The 21,209-nt window shown below is 39.5% G+C and overlaps 1 protein-coding gene across 2 annotated transcripts in view; it reads left to right on the top strand.

Moving 5' to 3' along the window:
* Window positions 1–21,209, top strand: part of nos1apa (nitric oxide synthase 1 (neuronal) adaptor protein a) — a 191,917-nt gene that overhangs the window by 99,048 nt on the left and 71,660 nt on the right. For both annotated transcript variants that reach the window (XM_063500435.1, XM_063500434.1), the window contains exon 5: window positions 17,975–18,083. In XM_063500435.1, coding sequence (XP_063356505.1) covers window positions 17,975–18,083 — 109 coding nt within the window. The remainder of the gene's footprint in view (window positions 1–17,974; window positions 18,084–21,209) is intronic.

Here is a 21,209-nt window from a genome sequence, read left to right as displayed (position 1 = left end):
AGTCACACTCCACCCGTTTTCATCTGAGAACCAAGTCAGACTTGGAGGTGCTGGCTTTCTTCCTGGAGACGTCACACTGTGCAGGAAACTTCCACAACGGAAGTGATTCTCTTGTTGTGCATCGCTTTGCAGTTGATTGGTCACGACGTTCCTGACTCTAGTTGCCTAGGTAACCCTCTGACGTACCACCATCGTATTTGTCAATCAGTGCTATCCTCTGATAATATTGGTAGCCACTTCTATCACTCGCCTTGCAGTTGATAAAAGTTTAACTCGGCAGTTGCCCACTTTCCATCACATGTGGCTGTTTAGTTCTTAGTCACACCATCTCATTTGTAAACTCGGGCATTAAAACCGCCTGTGCATAGCATATTAGAAAATATCAGTTATTTTAAAAAGCGGGAGGGCGGATGGAATGGAAAGCAGAGGTTTATAAAGGGATGCGGAGGAGTGAGCTTGAAGTCCTCATTTGTTTAATAGTAAGCAGTGGCACAGAAGGGAGGATCAGAGGGCAACCTTAATGAGAAAACTTAACCGTGCATTTCTTTGGCTTCACTATGGCGGTGATGTTTTGAGAGCTGAAGTAGTAACTTTGCAGGAGCAGTAAAAGATTGAATAACTTTCTGAAATGAATCCTGCAGTCATTCTCAGTTTTGATGGATTTTGTTATATTTAGGCTCGAGTTGTTCTGTCAGAGGATGATGGATGTTTCACATGTTTTGCCTCGTGCTGATAATCAAAAAGATTGGAGAAATTCTGCATTTGTATACAAACGCATGAAGGTCACTTGTCTTTTAATCAGTGTTTGCATTACATTCTATGGCTGAATTTAGCTTTTTTCGCTTTTGGTTAGAGTATAACCACAATTTATATCTCTGTTTCTTCCCCATGTGTCTGTTGTGCTCCAGTATCGTATGAGCTGTGGATCTGCTTTCTATCTCTTACACTTGACTTGGCAAATTTTTTTCACCTCCCTAGCAGGTCAAGGGATTTTTTATTAACTTATTTTTCTTTCTGACTTACATCATTCTCATCTTCCTGTACTAACGTGTGTGTGTGCATTCATCTGCTCTTGTGTTAATTATAACTCCCTTCACACATTCAATCCATTCAGTGTCCTTGCAAGATGCTGCGTGTCATGATATGACACATTATGCACTGTGGTATGAATGTATAATGTGGTGTATTATAATTCATGCATAGCAGACAGTATGCATATGCATATATGTATGCATAAGGAGTAATTTCCTCTCCTGTGATGTGTTTGCTTGTGATACTGACAACAAATAGCTTCTGCCTCTGTGAGCAAGTATAGTAACAAAGCTAAATAAAGAGGAATTTATCAAATATGGAACGAGAACAGATGATGTTGAATAAGAATGCTGGGAAGTGACAGCACATGAAATGTTAGCATTATTGTTTATTATGTTTTACCTAAAGTATTAAGCGGATTTCTTTATTTGGTGATTTTTGACAGTGCCAGAGTGGAACCAGCCATTATAAAGACTGTATATAAAAGAGGGAAATAATCACCGTGACGTCGATTTAGAAAATGGCAATCTGAAGGTTTTGGCGATCTTACTTACTTATTTTGGTGAGAGCCTGAAATTTAAGTTATCGGCTAATTCTAGTAAGTTTGGTGTAGAATATTGATAAAATCTTGTAATACTAATAAAATACAACATTTTTTCCCTTCTTGGTGTAAATAACTGCACAGGAGGCCATGTTATTTGCTAGATTTTGTATTAAAAATGTTCCTGTAGGCACTATAAATGCCTGATTGACTCCACAGTCCACTCTCATCACTTGAATTAACAGAAGTGACGCCTTGTACACACCTGCCAGCTACGGCTACTTTTTACCCCTCAGACGTAAAAGACTGATTGTAATCACAGTACTGTGCGGGCAGGATTGTGAATGCCATAAGTCGAGAACAAGGTCACACAGGAGCTTCAAATTCATACCAAAAGGTGCATCTACTACAAATCTTGGACAAGTTGGAATCTCAGTTAGAGGGCAAGTTTTATGAAAACCTTTGAAATGCATTAATTTGTGAACAAAGCAACGTGAGATTTTTTCTTATCATAGGCGCGTCTACTAGGAGGAGTAGCACTGACGGTTGGCAGTATTTTTTCATTAACCAGCCCTATTTAAAAAAACATAAAACAAATGAAAATTTAAAATGGTGCCTGTAGGTTTGATGGTTTGGGTAGTGTGCAACAACATCTCATTGTACCCCAACATTTCCATCACCACCCTTCCATCTGCACTTTTCCCCACTGTAATCTCAGTGCCAACCTCAGAGACAGTGGAAAGACTGTCAAAACTTCCAGCGCCAGTTGGCAGTTTTGATTGGCTGCCCCTCATAAGCAACAGGTTTGATTATTAGATAGGCAGAGTTCATGTGTTCGAGTCAGAACTGTGTGCTTGAGATGACCATATTGAGATATGTGCTCTACCTGATGCCATACAGTCAAAAACAGGAACAAAAACTGGCTATTAAGAATTACTAACTAGATGCAGTAACCTAAATATTTGGGCATTTTAGGTCATCAGCATCCATAAGAGAAAAAAGGAAAAGAAGAACAACATTAACAATATTTAGGCTTCTTCGCAGGCTATTTTCCACAAAATAATAGTCCAGACTCTGTTATCCACACTTTCTAATACACTCCAGTGTATCGGGGTCCATGCTCCTGAGGCAAAACTCCAAATAAATATTTTACCTGTCTTGATTTGATATGAGGTTTTTGTTTATGTTGGAGAAAGCGAGAGTTTTATTCAATTTGTCTCCACTGAGTTGAGTTTATTGCAGGGCTTGAGATATTGATTTAGTGACCTGATTTCACATAAAAGACCCTAAAATGCGTCCATATAAATACAGAAACCAAGACGCTTAACCGTTTGATTAAATAATACATTACAGAATAAAAATGAGCCTGAGCTGCTAACTTCTCACCTTGACTGTAACAAGTGCAGTAGGAAATTGCCTGTCTGCTGGATGATTAAGTCTGTTGTGTTACTTTCCGAATTGCCAAGTCTGTGCTATAAAATTTCCGGGTTTATCTTTATATGGGCATGTAGAGTTTGAGCTGACACAACAGCTTTTCTGATAATGAACCTCTACCTTTTCACCCTGCTACTTACACTTGTATTTAATCAGGAAAATGCTTGATCAGTATGTAGTGTAATAAGTTTGGTTTATCTCAGTGTTTCCAAATCTTTGCTGCTCTCAAGAATATTTTGCTTCACACAAACCTGTGTCTTTGTTATGTTGGCTTGTTATTGTGAAGCTGTGGTTCTCGTAATATTGAACTGTTGAGTGGTTTCAGTGCAGCTCAGGCAAAAGGCTTTTGTGTGTTGTCTAACCATGTCTAGTTTAAAGAGATCCCCCACGTGAAGTGAAAATATGAGTTCAAGTCAAGATGTTCTGTTCAAGTAAACCAAGAGACCTTTGACCCAACGGCATTCACTGACTGAGATGTTTTCTAACATAACCATCAAACCAGCATTTTGATTATTATTGCTTGCAGAAAATAAGAAATCCAGTGTTTCAATCTCTATTGCAATATATCATTTTGAGTTTGAGTAAATTACTATTCAGATATATTGGATTATGATAGCAGATGACATTGTTTTCTGTAGTAAGAATAGGAAATAGGTGGAAGAGAGCCCAGAGAGGTGCAAGTATACAATGGAGAAAAGAGGAATGAAGGTCAGTAGAATCAAGATCGCATATGTCTATGTGAATATGAGAGAGACAGAGAGGAGTGTAACAGGGAGCAGAGGTAGTGAACATGGATAACATGGAATATCTCAGGTCAACAGTGGGTGGAGTGGGTGGAGACAAGTGTTCGGTGTCTGGAAAGTTGTCCCTGTTGAAAGCGAGCTTTTCCTTCCCACAGTCGCCAAGTGCTTGCTCATAGGGGGCATCTGATTGTTGAAGGGTTTTTACCTTAAAATGAATAGCGCCTTGAGGCCATTGTTGATGAGATTGGGCTCTTTATGATTGGATTTGATTTGAATGTGTGACACCAGGATAGCAGCAAGAGGGAAACAGCAGGTTTACAGAATACAAGTGAAACTTGCTGTATATATGTGTATGTACCCTCTACAAGAAGCGTGTCATTGACTGTCAGTGATCGCTGAAAAGCTGACTGTTCAGAGTGATATGTAAAAGCATATTAATGGACAAGCGTGCATAAGCAACAGGTATAACCAGAGCCTTGAGATGATTGGCAACAAAAGTCAAGAACTTGGGAGAGCTTCAACAAGAGTGGACAGATGCTATTCAGTGCATCAAGGGCCATCTTCCTAATATCAAAGCATTCCTGAACCAGAGGCAACATGCTAAAGAGAACAAGGATTAGACTTTAAGTCAGTTCTCTTTCCAGATAAAGGCAACTTTTAGATTCCATTTGGAAGTTGAAAGCCTAGAATCTGAAGTGAGCATGGAGAGCCGTTTTAAATTCTGCTCTGATGACACTCAACATTTGCATTCACGTAGTAAAGTTTTATCATTAGATGCTGTTGTTTTATTTGATTATTGCCAAATCCATCCTAATGATCACAGCTCAACAAAAAGCAGGTCATCTGTGCTTTATTTCTTCAGAAAATCAAAATCCAGGGTAAAAATTAGGGGTGCTTTTACATTTGCTTTTATTTGGTTTAGCTTAAATAATCCCAGGTGTAGTTGCAGTTAGTAATGTTCAGCATGGTTCAGTGAAACCTGTCAATTCAACTATTTGACTGCTTGAAAACAAGGATACCAGTTAGATTTTAAAGCCATTACTGACAATCAAAGACTTAACCGTGAGCCTGCGTGGCTTCAAAAATGTTTGTTCATAAAAATTATGAAATGAACCAGACTGTGAAAATAAACAGTCATTTTCAGGTTATGAAATGCCTCACTTTAAAAGTAATGAGTATGCCCTGATAAAACACAAATTGTTAAGTCCCAACAGAGAAGGATGCTGAGTGTCAGCGGAATGATCTCACACATTGAGCAACAGTACATATTAAAGACCTTAATCTTTTAGTGAGTTCATCCAGATGCCGTGTTTCCTGACATCAAGTGTGATTTTTATGAAACCCCTGACTTGCTATTAAAGGGAGACAGAAAGATAATCTCCTTTTTCGCACAGACCCACAAATTTTTTTATGTACGGCACAATAACTGTCAAACAGCACCTGTGGAAATTTGAATAAACATACAGAGGCAACACATCCTGACCTCATAAACCTGTACTGGAACACTGACAGAAATTAGCTCAGTTGGCAGGACACTCTGTAATTACTGACGCTCTTAAACCTGTCGCTCAAATCCAGCCATTCTTACAGCACACGGCTAATGACTAGAAATTAGTCACCAAATAGTCTGAATGGATTGTTGAGATTATGTGAAGCAAGCATTTGAAAGCCAGAAACATACTGAAATATTCAGTTTTGAGATATTTCTACTTATTGAAATTTTTCTATATGCTGTAAAGCTGTTAAAAAACAGCAGGTTTGTACCACAGATCTATATGAGGATTTTCAAACGATGTTTTACTAAGGGTAATACTACAAAATCAGAATCACTTGAAGGATCAGACATATTATTTATTTATATGTTTTAATTTAAAAAAAATGTTCGAAACAATTTCCTCATGTACAGTTTGATTTATAGGGAAAAAAAGACGATGCTGTCTCTAGCAGATTATTGCTGTTGCCCGTAATTTGCTCTGCAAAATTGTCTGCATACATTTGCTGTTTACTTTCTGAGCTGTAGAGCTAGACACACAAAAAAGTGCAATGCAATATGGAAACATAGTAACAAAGAATTTTCACCATCAAAGTAAAGGCTGCGCCTGGTTGCAGCTGCAAGACTTCCATGCAAACTGCTGGCAACTGTGACAACCTGTTAGTGACCAAAGGTTTTTGGTGCCGTACCATTTTCCTCTGTTACCAACTTCTCACTAGTGACGGCAAGCAACCTCCAGCAACCATTTGCCAACCAGATGGAGAATACATGTTTTTCTCTAGTCACTGGTGGCAACCAGGGGACAATGACTGCTCTCTAGGCCTGTATGAAAGGGGCCTTAGTTGGGCAAAGTTAACATACTAAATATATTCCTACCTATGGCCAGCTCAACGGATTCGTAAGCCTAAATGTAACAGCTATCAATAGCATATGGGTAAAAGTTTTACCTAGCCTGATCAGGCTTGTGAAACAGGCATGAAAACTTTATTGCTTGTGTAGAAAGTTTGAGAAAGATGTATGTTTTTGCTCCAGGTTGCACGTTAGGGTCTCAAAACTAGACTAGATTATATGGTACAGGTGAACTAGACCAAAAATATTTTACAACAGGCCAGATTTCGCCTGCATGCAATGAGTTTGACAGACATGACGTACACAGTGATCAAATAGTTCATGTTATACTGATACTGAAGCTTTTATGGATTTCCAGTAAGAGAGAAATGATACTAATGCAGATGCACTCAGCTTTTAAAAGCATGATGCTTTTGCTGTAATAGACAAAAACAGACATCTCAAGGCTGATCTGGCACAGGTGCAATGGATTGATCCACAGTTACTGTGTGATTGTCAATGCTGTGTGTGTGTGTGTTGCATTTCCTCTTACCCTTTGATTTATAGCAGCTGTGTTTCACAGGCAGCGATTTATCAAAGGAAAAAATGTCTGGGGCCTTCGAAAACAAGCCCACTTCATTACTCAAACATCACATGGCAGCCCCCTGCACGATAGGCTCGGCCTGTTAACACGAAGGGCTTATTGCAGGGTTAGCTGAGTGTGAGTGAGTGTGCGGTCATTGAAAGTCTTGTTAATGCAGCATTACGCTGCCTGTCAAAAGTTAATGAATGCCAGTGTGAGTAGCTGGGCTTTGTTTGTTTGTGCACAACTTGTGGAGCCTTTACAGAAGCGCTGACATCTCTTTCTGTCTGTGTTTCAGCTCGGAAAAGTGACAGAGAAGAAGCGCTTTTGCCAAACTGCTGTAATGCCTTGCTGAACTTGAACTCACTGGATGAGTCATGATCATGTGCTTCACTCCACTACCTCACTCTCTTTTCAACTCCATATTTATGTGCAATTTCTGCCTGAGCCTTTTCTCTCTCGATTCACTCATAATCCTTCACATCCTCACTTTTTGGCTCTACCGATACTCTCATTTACTTTGAGTATCCATGACTCTCATTATTTAACCTGCTGTCTGGGTTTTCAGTCACCATCTACTACTCTTTCATTTTCTACCTTTGTTTCTATGCACTAAATTGCTCAGCTTTATTTATTTATTTTTAATAGTTTCCTTCCATGAACAGTAAAGTTAGTCTGGGTCTTTTTGCTTCACAAATCTTTTTAGAATATTTCTGCATCATTATAGGTTTTTATTTCAAATAGTTGCCTATATTTTTACATATAAATTGTCTTAGTCGTGCAATGGTTGAAATTATGAGGAAAAAAAGGCTTTTGGTGCTAATTATTACATTTTATTACACAGTTCTGAGCCTACTATCTGAATGTCACAGAAGAAATTGTGACTCATCAGACAAGCCAGCATCTTTCCGCTCCTCTTTTGTTCAGTTTTGATGAGCTTGTGCGAAAGTTAACCTCATTCCTGGTGTGGGGTGTTCAGGGATGCTGTGAATACGGTTGTTGTAACGAGCTGAAGCATTCTACTCTGACATCAACAAGGTGTTTTCATCCAGAGAGCTGGATCACTGGGTATTTTCTCCTATTCAGATGTAAACTCTTTGAGTTGGCTGTGTGGGAAAATCCCAGCAGTTTTGGAAACACTCAGACCGACCTGTCTGACACCAACAGCCATGCCACGTCCAAAATCACTCAAATCGACTTTTTTCAGCAGCAACCACAGTCATCGCTAAATGTTTGCCTATCGTCAGCTGTCATTAGGATGACAATTACTAAACATTATTGGCTTATACTGGAGTTCAGTCAATAAATGAGCAGTTCCATAGTAATTGTACACTCTTAACACGTTGTTGATGCTAAAATGCGGCATTCTTGCCTCTATAAAATCAAATTAAACCAGACTACTACTGTTCTCTCTCTTTTTTCATATTTTTTGTTAAATATAGAACATAAACTGTCCTCTGCAAGTTGTTAAAACACTCCAAAATGCAGAGGATATGTTCTTAATGGCATAGAGCACAGGTGTCGAACTCCAGGCCTCGAGGGCCGGTGTCCTGCAAGTTTTAGATGTCCTTGATCCAGCACAGCTGATTTAAATGACTAAATTACCTCTTCAACATGTCTTAAAGTTCTCCAGAAGCCTGGAAATGAACTAATCATTTTATTTAGGTGTGTTGACCCAGGGTGATATCAAAAACCCTTGAGGCCTGGAGTTGGACACCCTTGGTCTAACTGGACTTTCCATACAAGTTCGACACCCCTGGCATAGAGTCATCAGACTACAGGTCATTTCACTGCATTGGTGCTGTAGAGGAGCATGGCCTACGCAGCTCTTCACTGGAAGCACCCTTGCCAAAGTATTCTTATAATTATTCCCATGTCTATCTGCTGTATCTAAAGCTGGAGTTAAGGGATTTAGATGCAGTTTTTCAACAGGTGCACCAAGGCAGATTTGACAGGGTTTTGCCACAGAATAACAGTATGCCAGTAGTTAGTGCAGGCCAACTAACTCCTTGGTGTTCATATTTATATTAATAGTTTTCTATCACAAAAAAGTACAAGTGTTCATTTAAGTAAATAAACAGAGCAGTAAGAGATGTTTTTCAAAATTTGTTTTCTTTATTTTGATTTGCCGCTAATGACAATTTTTTTAATTCGTAGATTTTGTAGTGCTCCCTACAATTTGAACCTCTCACCTGAATTTTCAAAATTTTGTTCAATCCAATTAAATTCATTTCAATTAAATTCAAGCCCAACAATCAAATGATCCCCTATGAGAGCAAGCACTAGGCAACGGTGGAAAGGAAAAACTTCCTTTTAATAGGAAGAAACCTTTGACAGAACCAGGCTCAGAAAGGGGCAGCCATCTGTCATGACTGGTTGGGGGGTGAGAGGTAAAAGAAAAGAAAAATGAGAGCACAATTTAGCTGTGTTGTTCACATTGCCTAAAATGAACAACGTATGGTTTTCTGGACTGTGAAGGAAATCCCTCAAGTCCGTTTTCTGTGAGGTGACTGAAGACTTTGCTGGATGGCCGAGCGGATGCTTTTCAGAAACAGTGCATTTCCTTTCTTGTTGAAATGAACTCCGTCGGGTAAAAAAATTGAGTTGTTGAAAAACCTCAAGCCTGGATGCTCAATAATCACTCCAGCAAAGCGGTTGACAGCCTTTCTAATGCTGGCGTTCACGATCTTCCTGTCCTTATTTATTTTGCCTGGATTTCCATATCTCCACACTTGACGCTCGTTGATGGATGAATATACAATTGTCATTGAGGGGAACTCTGTGTGCAGTTGCGTCAATTCCTTCTCAATGACAGAAGAAAGTTGATGAGCAGACATGAGTCCCAAATTATTGCCCCCAGCATGGATTACCAATATGTCAGGTGGGCTCTGTGTGGATAGCTCCTCATAAAAACGGGGAAGGACTCCGCTCCAGCGCATCCCTCCTTTCCCAAACCACTGGACTTTGGCATTAAGTCCAAAATTTTCTCCGAATATCTCTTTTGCGTCACTCTCGCCTCGTCTGATGTAGCTTGACCCAATGATCCACACTTTTGTTTCTCTCTTCTGGAGATTGATTCTGTGTGTTCTGTCAATGTCAGTACCCGGGAACCTGTTAGAGAGGCCAGGGTTGAAAAAGGGATGCCGGAGAACCTCCGAGGGTGTTATGCGCTGGTGTGCATCCAAGGCCAACATCTCTTTAATTAGGCTGACAAATAAGCTTTGGTCATCTTCTGGTCCTCGTCTAACCTTCATTATTTGTTCGAGGTCATCAAGACGTTTAAGTTTTATGTATCGAGTCTCCAGGGATGGATATCCTGTCTCGTACTGAAATTGTTGGTCAGTCTTAAATGTCCAGCGCTGTTGCTTGTAGTTGTCTTCAATGAAATAGTCATCAGTGTAAATGCCAGAGTCTAGAACATGATCTGGTGGCTGACCCTGAGTCTCTATGATGAATTTCAGGTAATCATATTCATTCTCCGCAGGGTAGAGTGGCACCCCTGTAGCAAGCTCCACAGCTACCAGCCCCAGAGACCACATGTCACTTGCTTCATTATAAGGAAGGCCAAGCATAACCTCAGGTGCACTATAACCAACCGTCCCCACGCAGTCACTAGGATTCACTGCAGACGCAGGACATGCGAGGCCAAAGTCTATAAGTTTGACTTTGACTGGAGACTCATGGCGGTTTACAACCATGATGTTTCCAGGTTTGAGGTCGGCGTGCACTATTCCCACAGAACCCAGGTGGGACAGAGCATTTGTGAGTTGACGTAAAATTGGCCTGACTTCGCTTATGGGGAGACCCTGTTTATTCCGGTCCCGTATGTAGTCCCACAGGCATTGATCAAGGAGTTCAAAGTTTAGGCAAACCCGCTCTCCATCAAGGAAAAAGCCGTTCCATTTAACAATGTTAGCAGCATCTGGATCCAACTTTCGCAGCTGCTCCAGGATGAAAATTTCCAGTTTTGCCTCTTGCTGAACATCAGGGCGGCTCTTGTTGACTTTAATGGCAATGGCTTGGTTAGTTTTTGTGTCGCGACATTTGGCTACAATACCAAAGGCCCCTTCTCCAAGTAAAGCCTCTACCTTGTAGTGGTTTCCCAAGATGCTCCCTTCAACTATTTCAAGCTCATCCGAGTTGAAGGATGGGCTGGCTGACGTGTTGATGTGTACTTGTTGAGAAAATTCAACCGAGTTGAATTTGATTTTCTGTGATCTCTTGCTTTTCAAGTTTGAAGGCTGCTGAAAGACCACAGGGTTTTGTCCCCCTGTGCTACTCGTGTCAATGCACAAGGAACTCTTAGGGTCGAAAAAGGGATGCTGGAGAACCTCCAAGGGTGTTATGCGCTGGTTTGCATCCAAGGCCAACATCTGTTTAATTAAGCTGACAAACAAACGTTGGCCATTTTCAGGTCCTCGTCTAAATATCATTTCTTGTTCAAGGTCATCAAGACGTTTAAGTTTTATGTATCGAGTCTCCAGGGATTCATATCCTGTCTCGTACTGGAATTGTTGGTCAGTCTTAAATGTCCAGCGCTGTTGCTTGTAGTTGTCTTCAATGAAATAGTCTTCAGTGTACACGCCAGAGTCTAGAACATGATCTGGTGGCTGACCCTGAGTCTCTATGATGAATTTCAAAACATCATAAACTTCATTTCCAGGGTAGAGTGGCACCCCTGTAGCAAGCTCCACAGCTACCAGCCCCAGAGACCACATGTCACTTGCTTCATTATAAGGAACGCCAAGCATAACCTCAGGTGCACTATAACCAACCGTCCCCACACGGTCACCAGGCATCACTGCAGACGCAGGACATGCGAGGCCAAAGTCTATAAGTTTGACTTTGATGGGAAACTCATGGCGGTTTACAACCATGATGTTTCTAGATTTGAGGTCAGCGTGCACTATTCCCACAGAACCCAGGTGGGACAGAGCATTTGTGAGTTGACGTAAAATTGGCCTGACTTCGCTTATGGGGAGACCCTGGTTATTCCGGTCCCGTATGTAGTCCCATAGGCATTGATCAAGGAGTTCAAAGTTTAGGCAAACCCGCTCTCCATCGTGGAAAAAGCCGTTCCAATTAACAATGTTGGCGGCATCTGGATCCAACCTTCGCAGCTGCTCCAGGATGAAAATTTCCAGTTTTGCCTGTTGCAGAATATCAGGGCGGCTCTTGTTGACTTTAATAGCCACAGCTCGGTTGGTCTTGGTATCACGACATTTGGCTACAACACCAAAGCCCCCTTCTCCGAGGAAGGCCTCTACTTTGTAGTGGTTTCCCAAAATGCTCCCTTCAACTATTTCAAGCTCATTTGAGCTGAAGGATGGGTTAGCTGACATGGTGAAATGTGTCGGCTTGGTCGGTGAATTGCTGAGAAAGTGAAATTCTCTCAAAACTTTCCAAAAGGGTTTTGGTTGCTGTCAGGTCTACGTCCGTTAAGCAGTAACGTTTAACAGAGCAAAGCCCCTACTTAAGGGTTTTTGCCTCTCAGCAAGATGATGACATAACAAAGGATCAAAGGCAATCTATTTTGGATCAAAGGCATTCTATTTTGGATCAAAGGCATTCTATTTTTTCAGTTGAAACTGAAAAAAATACTGTTTCAACAGGGCAGGCTGTGGGAGGCAGAAGTGATTGGGTAAGGATGCAGAGGATAAGATCCAAGAAAATATTTACTTATCGGTCTGCTCATCAGTGAGCAGCCGTAGAATCACAGGTGCAGCTTGGCAGGGGATGGACTCAGGGTGAAGACACAAAATCAACAATGACAACAATGTTATTCTTTACTCAAATGTTTATTAGTGTGGATGCTGATTAAGCAGGCTGTCTTTACACTGTCATCATGTCCATATAATAAACTCCACATGCATGAAAACTCAGAATTTGGTAGACTAGACATTGCTGGCGCTTACGGTGGAAGAATTTTGTCAATACGACTTGTAGTTTTTTCTTGGAAAGCATTTGTTTCACAATGACTTTTCTGTTTATTTAAAGCAGCAGAAAAGAGGCACATGTCTGTGTGTGTGTCTGTGTGGTGCCACTGGGTGCAGTTGCTATAGCAACCAGGCTCACACCTGCCTGCTTAATGAGCTCTGTCTGTCACTCTGCCAAGATTCATCTTTAAAACTTCTTTCAACTGTTGTTGTGTCCACAGTGTTTGCTCTACAGCCATCATTTTACCCTCAAAACGTAGCCATCGTTTTTCTCTTTCCAACATTGTGTTTTTCAAAGCTCAAAGATTTAAACTTTTTGAATTGTGTGGCTCAAAGTAGAGGGATAACCTTCTAACTGACCCATAGAAATACATTGTATTTTTAGTCAGGAGTCTGTCTCAACAGCACTAAAGACCCCACTTTTTAAATTGCTCCTGTCATCACATTTTTGACACCACAAAGATAAAAGAGACACTGTTGTGTAGAACAATTCCTCGGGATCCTCACAGTTCAAAAGCTGTTTTGATGGGAGTTAGGGTCTTGGATTTAGATGCAGTTTTTCAACAGGTGCACCAAGGCAGATTTGACAGGGTTTTGCCACAGAATAACAGTATGCCAGTAGTTAGTGCAGGCAACTAAATAGGGTATTTTGATTGGCCTGTTAAATTCAAGCTTATTGTTCATTGGTGGATTTTTCTTCCTCACACAGGTGGTTCAGATCTGGGCATTTGGAGTCAGATGATGACTTTTAGAATCATCTTTTCTGACTGAATGATTAAAACTTACGGCATTTAGCGGTCTGTAGTGGATTTTCCCACATTTCAGTCATTCGGTGATTAAAATAATATGAGGTTTCAATTTTTTATGCAGATGTTTTCTGACTCTACATTTTCTTTTGTCATTACTCAGCTTTTTCTTATTAACATTTTAAACATGTTCGCCTACTTTTAACTTCTCTTTGAATGTCAGCTTTCAATAGTTGTGAACTTTTGTTTTCAGGTGAAAATTTCTGTATTTTTCACCTCATTCAACATTTTTAACTTAACATGCAGCAATTATTTCATTTCAGCTCAAAACATCAGCTATCAGCATCCACACTGCAGTTTCTTCAGAAAATGCATTCTCTAGTTTAGTTTAGAATTTTTAAATGAAATTAAATTAATGAGGCAAAACCACAGGATTCAGAAATGAATTTCTTCTCTCCAACCATTGGTTGTTAGTTGGAAATAACTTCATTGGGGAAGTAAAGCTGTTCAACAAGTAATTCAACCGAAGATCAATAAGAATAGATGAAAACAAAGGAAATACTTAATTTTTCACTTGTGATGATCAGAGTAGAGACTAAAGGTCTGATTGGGCCGCACAAGATTTCCACTTCCACTTTTCAAACTGGGCCTCAGAACCTCTGTTTTAAATTATTGATCTTCTTTTTGTTTCTATTTTGTTTTTTATTAGGGTTTTTTTAATGTTATGAGGGGTTTTAATACATTTTTTCCAATCAGATGTATTTTTGTTATCAGAGACACACTTCTATTGCTGCTCTTATTTCATTCAGCAGCAGCGTGAGCAGAAAAGTGACTTCCCTTCAGGTGAATATGTTGTGGATTGAACGTTTAAGCGGGACAGACAACCCCTTGAAATACAATAAAAGAAGCTTGCTGTTGGCACCATTTGTGGTTTGATTTATTTTGCCCTTAAGCATCTTTGACAGCTTTCGTGTGAAGCCCGCCTCACTTATTCCAAGATCTGATCTATCCGATGCATCTTCACCTGGATGGTTGGCAGCTGTTCCTCTTAGAGACACTTGATAGAGACGTATCTGGGCTGTCATCTCGGGACTGCTCAGGGATTTGTCAGCTAAGCTCACTTTGACTCACTTGTGGAGTGAGCTTCGCTTGTCTGGAAGAATATAATGTGCCCCGCAGTCAACAGTTAGTGGAGCAGGAAGCAGTTTGCCGTCATCCTGCCTCAGATTTAAAAACAAAAAAATCAGGATGTTTATTCCTATTAAACTGTCTTGGAGTGAGGGGCTAAAGGAGGGCCTTTTAATTAAAAGGGAAGATTTTGGGGGGGAAAAAAGGAGCCGGATGGGAGCGGTCAGTTTTCTCACAGTACATGACCTGGCTTGAAATGTTTTTTGCTACAGCTCCTCACATCCCGGATCTTTTAGTCCTACTCTTTCCTTTGGAGGAAAGGCCTGTCTTAAGAGGAGCCTCTACTAGTGTTCTGTCTCCCTTTAAAGTTTCTAGTAGAGTAGACAGCTTCCTGAAACGTCCTTAGTTTATTAGTTACACTAACACAATATATTTTATATTAATCAAAATCGGGATACTGGGCCAAATTCATAGTTTTTCTTTGATTTTTTGGTACATTGTAGTTTTGTTTTAATCACCTCGTAATCCAGGAAATAGTCAGAATTCAATTCATTGGCCTTTACTGTGTTTATGGGAAATACCTTTGGGTCAATCTGGTGATGAATGCTGTGTGTAGAAACATGCAGGAATCCAGCCGGAATGTTTGGTATAAGTATTAATAATGTGCAGATTTCTGCCTTAGAGGAATTTTATAGGAATGTATGATAAAATTCCACTGTTTTTGTTTGTATTTCAATTGGAATTTCAGAAGTCCAGCAGGGCAAGAAACATGCAGTTCTAGAATAAGACATGATTGTAAGTCATAAATAAACCAGCAATTTTCACAGTAAGACATAAGAAGCCAGCAGAGAGATTTATCACACAAATGTCTCCATAAACATGAAATGATTTATCTTAACGGAGGCTTAAGCCTGCTGTAGTCACATTACATATGTAAATGTCTACACTTTTTCTTTTACCTAAAAACACAGTGGCAGCCACACTGCTGGCTTGTTTACAGTCTGTATGATGGTCCTTGATAAGTGCACTGTCATTATAGCTAATGGAGTCATTGAAAATCAAAGGCATAATACACCAAAGTGGATCAGGAAACACGGGGGACTGAATTGATTCTCATTATTTATGAGCCCTTCACAACAAATATATGTGCAAGATGATGACTAAACTTGTATTTGAATTCTTATTGCTTTTCCTGCTCTCAGGAACTGACAGCAGGCTTTTTGTTATTCAAAAACAAATAAATGTATGAAAGTAAACCTAATGTGTTTAAAAACTAAAAATGACAATCTTGTAGATGATTTAATGCATCACTTATAAGTTGACTTTTACAGCAGCACGTTGGATCTGAAATCAGTGTCTGTGCATGCATGTGCGAGCTCATGTGTGTGTTTGTGTGTGTGTGTGTGTGTGTGTGTGTGTGTGTTTGTGTGAGGTGCGTGTGTGTGTGTGTGTGGTGCGTGTGTGTGTGTGTGTGTGTGTGTGTGTGTGTGGTATTTTGAGAGTCAGACAAAGACACAATCTATAACACAAGAACTTCAGCTGTGTGGCTCCCAGAGAAAAAGGCCAAAATAAATACCACAAAAATGTCACAGAGTGCATAGATCAGACCCTACAAGAAGTTCCACAATATTACTGGTAGACAAACACACATATACACAAAAATATGCACACACACACACAAACACAAAGCCACCTTGTGCAGTAACATACTCACACAGAGGCAGCAGGATCATTTGCATAATCTTCACCTAATTCCTTGTTCTTCCCTGGTTGTCCGTTGTCTCGCTATGATAAATTACCTCAAGCAACCTTGCAGGTTCCTTAATATGGTGCTAATTGGCCAATTAGGGAGCCGTTTTGCCCAAGGATTTCGCCACTTCTTGCGGTTATATTTCAAGTTCACTGCTAATCAACAAATGGCCTCAGATTCCTCTTCTCAGTCAAAGTCCAACCACACATTGGACTATGCTCATAAACACAAAGATACAGTCCATATGATACTGAAGGCACATTTAAAGGTAGACGAGCTGTAAGCTGTAAATCAGCAAACAAGGGCAATAAAAATCACAGAAATGAAGGACAGAGTCCTAATCTACATGAAACCAGGCCTAGAAAGGTCTTAGGAAAAAAAGTCCTATGCCCAGCTAAATCATGGCAGCATTTACAGCTTTGCCCAGGTAAAAGCCATAGACGATATAAAAGACAGTACAATGTCACTCACTGGTTTCTGCAGCAAGCATACCTTGAATAATCTTCTTGACGCTTAACAATGACCAAAATTTACAAAATTGACTTAATATTTGATTCACTATGACCTGAATTGAGTAACTAAACCTAAAAACTCACCAGAAAACTTTTTACTGAGGTCAGTTCCAAGCTTGTTCTGTTTGTGGAAACAGTTCCTTGTTTCCACAAACTTCTGTAGGACAGGAAGTGTTTGTGAAACCAGAGGTACTGGTCTTTTAAAAGACTGCCGATTGCGGAAGAGATTGTCAGACTGTTAAACTCAAAGCTCAGTCAGTTTAACCTGAGACACATAATCCTAACTATAGTGGGGAAAATGAACATGATCACACTAATTAAAACAACCCAAGTAGCAAGGTGCTTACATAATATACTTAAAAATGAGAACTTATTGTTAGTTGGTAAAATACAGATAGGCAAACAATGCAGGTGTCATCAGTTGGAAATGGCATTAAGTGGAGTAATTTCTTAGGGGGATTCTTGATGAAAAAGTAAAAACATTTCATGTGAGCAATCATATCATTTCAAAATATGACAGTTTCCCAATTTTGTTGCCACCGTATCATCATCGGCATCTCTTTACCCCTCCAGCTGTTTTCTTTTGTCATCATGAATTAGACCCACAGCGGGGGTTAACTCATACAGTGCTCTCTCGCCTACAGGTTATTGTTTAGTCGCTTTGCGCTGCCTTTGTACTCCCAGAGTTGTTTCTTGCTATTTACCTCCTCTGCAGGGTATTGTACAGTTCGTCACTGTTGGCTGCGCACAATCTCTCCCTACCAGCACAACTCTATTTTTGACTCAAACTTAGTTCCTCCCTATATCCTCTTCACACAGAGTTTTTTTTTTTTTTGTTAGAATGGTATTAACGCCTCCGTCTCCTCCGTGCAATGGAATATATCACTGTTGTTATTTGAAGCATTTTCTTTTACTTGGATTTTAAGTTCACCTGACTTTCTGTCATTTTTGCAGTATAACATAAATAAAACTGAAGTTTTGAAAAGAGCTTGCACCTGTCATTTATTTAAATATCCTACCCCCATCACAGCTTTCTCAGCTTCTTTTTCCATCTAAAAGCTACAGTTTGATGTCTTTCCTTTTGGATTAAAACAAAATCATGTTTATATTTGTCACATTCAAATCCCAGAGAAATAGGCTCGTTTCCCATTTTGCATCTTAAGATGCATTTTGAAAGCTTGCCAGGTTTTATTGTTGTTTTGCATCTCCCTCACTTTTTTAGTTTCTGACCTATTTTCTTTTCTTTTAGGATCTTCTACGTGTCTCATGACTCCCAAGATTTGAAGATCTTCAGCTACATTGCCAGAGATGGACAGAGCAATGTGTTCCGCTGTAATGTGTTCAAGTCCAAGAAGAAGGTAAGACAGAGAGAAGCTCTGTTTAAATGTAACTTGTTACATGCCCTTGATGAGTTGGATAGATTCACATAACTTAAGCCCTACACCTACAGCTCTGCTTTAGACATCATCTCTTAAATTTGGTTTCAAACAACTGAACAACAACAAAAAGCAATAAGTTATGTGGTTGCTATAAAACAACACAAGGACAAAAGTTGTACACTGAGGATTGGCTGTCTTATGTTAACTTTATTACCTCCGCGAAGAAGTAATTAATTAATTTAAGTTGTGATCCGGTTCTGAGTTTTTCGGGATTTATCTTCTTCTTGTTTTCACTTCATAAATGCATATTAATTTGAAATACTGAAAATTAATTTGAGATAAAAATATTGGGAGACACCATTCTGATGTTTTTATGAAAATATCGCTTATCCAGATACAGATATTCTAGAACCGATGACTCAATTCATCATTTTTTATAGGTACCAAGACTGTATAACAAACCAAACATTGCATGGTTACATGGTTTCAAACTAACCTTCTATTAGATCTAAATCTTTTACTATAAAAAACTTTTAATCACAATTATAAATACAATATGAAAGCCTACTTAAAGCTTACATACAAATTTTAACCAGAGAGACTAGAATACGATATTGGTATTTAAGGAATTGAGCTAAGTCACTTGAATCATATCTCTCAGACAGATTGTGATTTGTGTAAATGTGGAGCCTTCTTTTTACAAACGTTAGTCAAAGAGTTCCCCAGGAATGAGGACCAGTACTACAGTGCTTAAATCTTTGGGCAATATTACAAGAAAACACTGCATACATTTTCACTTCTCTGCAGATGATACCCAGCTATATTTATCTACGAAGGCAGATAATATAAGACAATTAGTTAAACTGCAGTCACGTCTTAAAGATTTAAAGGCCTGGATGTAAAGTCATTTTCTTCTCCTGATTTCAGAGAAAGATTAGGCCCTAAAAATCTTAGAAGCATGATGTCTAACCAGATACTTAGAAACTTACAAAGGATGGCATTACCTTGGCCTCTAGCAACACTGTGAGGAATCTTGTCATTTTTGATCAGGATGTGTTCTTCAGTGCATGTATTAAACAAATATGTAGGGCTGCTTTCTTTCATCTTTGAAATACTGCTAAAATTAGAAACATCAGAGCCTTCAGCTGTCATGTCCTGTAGAACTAGCTCCCAGCTTGGATTCAGGAGACGAGCATCCTCTCTACTTTTAAGATTAGGCTTCAAATTGTTTCTTTTTGATAAAGCTTAGATTTAGGGCTGGATCAGGTGACCCTGAATAATCCCTTAGTTATGCTGATATAGGCTCAGACTGCTGTGGGACTTTCTATGATTCCCGGGACAGTATGATACAATAAGCATCACAGTCATTTTTGCATCATTTCCACTCACCTATACCACTATTTAATGACAGCATGTCATTAAATCTGTCTCCTTGTGCTCTCTTTCTTTTCTTTTCTCGTTTCCTTCCACTCCAGCCGGTCGCGACAGTTGGCTGTCCCTCCCTGAGCCCGATTCTGCTGGAGATTTCTTCCTGTTAAAAGGGAGTTTTTCCTTCCCACCATCACAAGTGCTTGCTCATAGGGGGTTTTCAAAAGCAAAATTACAAATGAATTTACAAAAACACATAATATAATCACATGGGCGGGGGGAAATGCAAGAGTTCAAAGAGTTACTTATCTAAATTGTGTGGAAGTTTAAAATGGGTCATGCAAGCCTCAAGTACAACGCCAACACCACAATAAAATGTCACTAAGAGGTTAAGAGTGACAATACAAGGGAATTTATGAGAAAGTCCTGCTTAATCAATAAGTCTTTTAAAGGTATTTAATAGAAGATACTGTCCACTGTAATTCACCTTTTGTTGTTAATGGTCAAGAGTTTCCTGCGTGGCAGGCTGTGCTCTGGCTGGTACTGGGGCAACAGTTCAAGTATATAATCTGGGGCCAGGCCATGAAGGACTTAAAAAGCAGCAAGTTAAATTTAAAAGGCAGTTCTAGAGCAAGTGGGCAGCCAGTTTACGGACATTAAAATCTGTTATGCTTCACATAACTGATTATGGTGAGTATGGTAAAACCTGAAAATGTGTTTGGACACACTCTGCTGATAAGTAGTGCTGAACTGCCAGTAAGCAAGTTGCTTCATGCCAACCTATTCATACTCAGTTGCTCAAAAACCAACTATTTTTTTCTTAACCTTGTTCTGCTAACCAAATTCTGCTTTGTTTGGGTTGTTTATGATTTCGAGTTCTTCCAAATTTAGATTTGTACGATGTCTTTTCCGATTTTTATTTCAAAAGGAGCAGCAGAGAGGATGGGCTTCAACCTAGAATGAGTCATACGAATAACGTGTTCTTAAATGGCTGCATCTCAAACCACTGAGGTACTTTTTAGTACTTGTGTGTCTGCAGTCTTTCTTATCTGTAGAAGTTTTCATCACTGCATCTGATCTGCAGAGATGAAGAAATGCTGTGCCGTGCTATGAAAAAGTCTTTGCACCTTTTACTGATTTTATTTTATTTTTTTGTCACACTTACATGTTTCAGATCATCAAGCCAATTTTAATATTGGACAAAGATAACCCGATTAAATACAGAAAGCAATTTTTAATTGCTGGGGGAAAACTATCCACATCTATCTTGCCCTTTATGAAAAGGTAATTCAAGTCCAGCATGAACGGCCAGTTTAAGGCATTTGACTGTTGACTGTTGGTAGGACGTTCCTTTTATGAATGTGATTTCTTGATTCAACATGTCTGGCAGTAATCAGGTCTGGGCGAGGTTAGTGAAAATGAACTCATCTATCCTGTAAATGTGGTTAATCCCACTTAATTAATGACTTATCAGTTTTTTTTTTCACACAGGTCCAGATAGGTTTGGCTGCCTTTATAAATGAAATCATCATTTACAACCTGCATGCTGTATTTAGTTGGGCGGTCTTTGTCTGATATTAGAATTTGTTTGACCTGAAACATGTATCTGTGACAAATGAAAAATCAGGAAAGGGGAAAATACTTTTTTTCCACACAAAGGTGTATTTGTCAATCCTCCACACTTTTACAGCCCAGTTCAGTCTTCCTAACTAATATCTCACAATAGCCTGCGTGAAT

Source organism: Pelmatolapia mariae, linkage group LG17 (genome assembly GCF_036321145.2).
Source record: "Pelmatolapia mariae isolate MD_Pm_ZW linkage group LG17, Pm_UMD_F_2, whole genome shotgun sequence".
Classification (NCBI taxonomy): Eukaryota; Metazoa; Chordata; class Actinopteri; order Cichliformes; family Cichlidae; genus Pelmatolapia; species Pelmatolapia mariae.
This window is presented reverse-complemented; position numbering and strand designations above follow the sequence as displayed.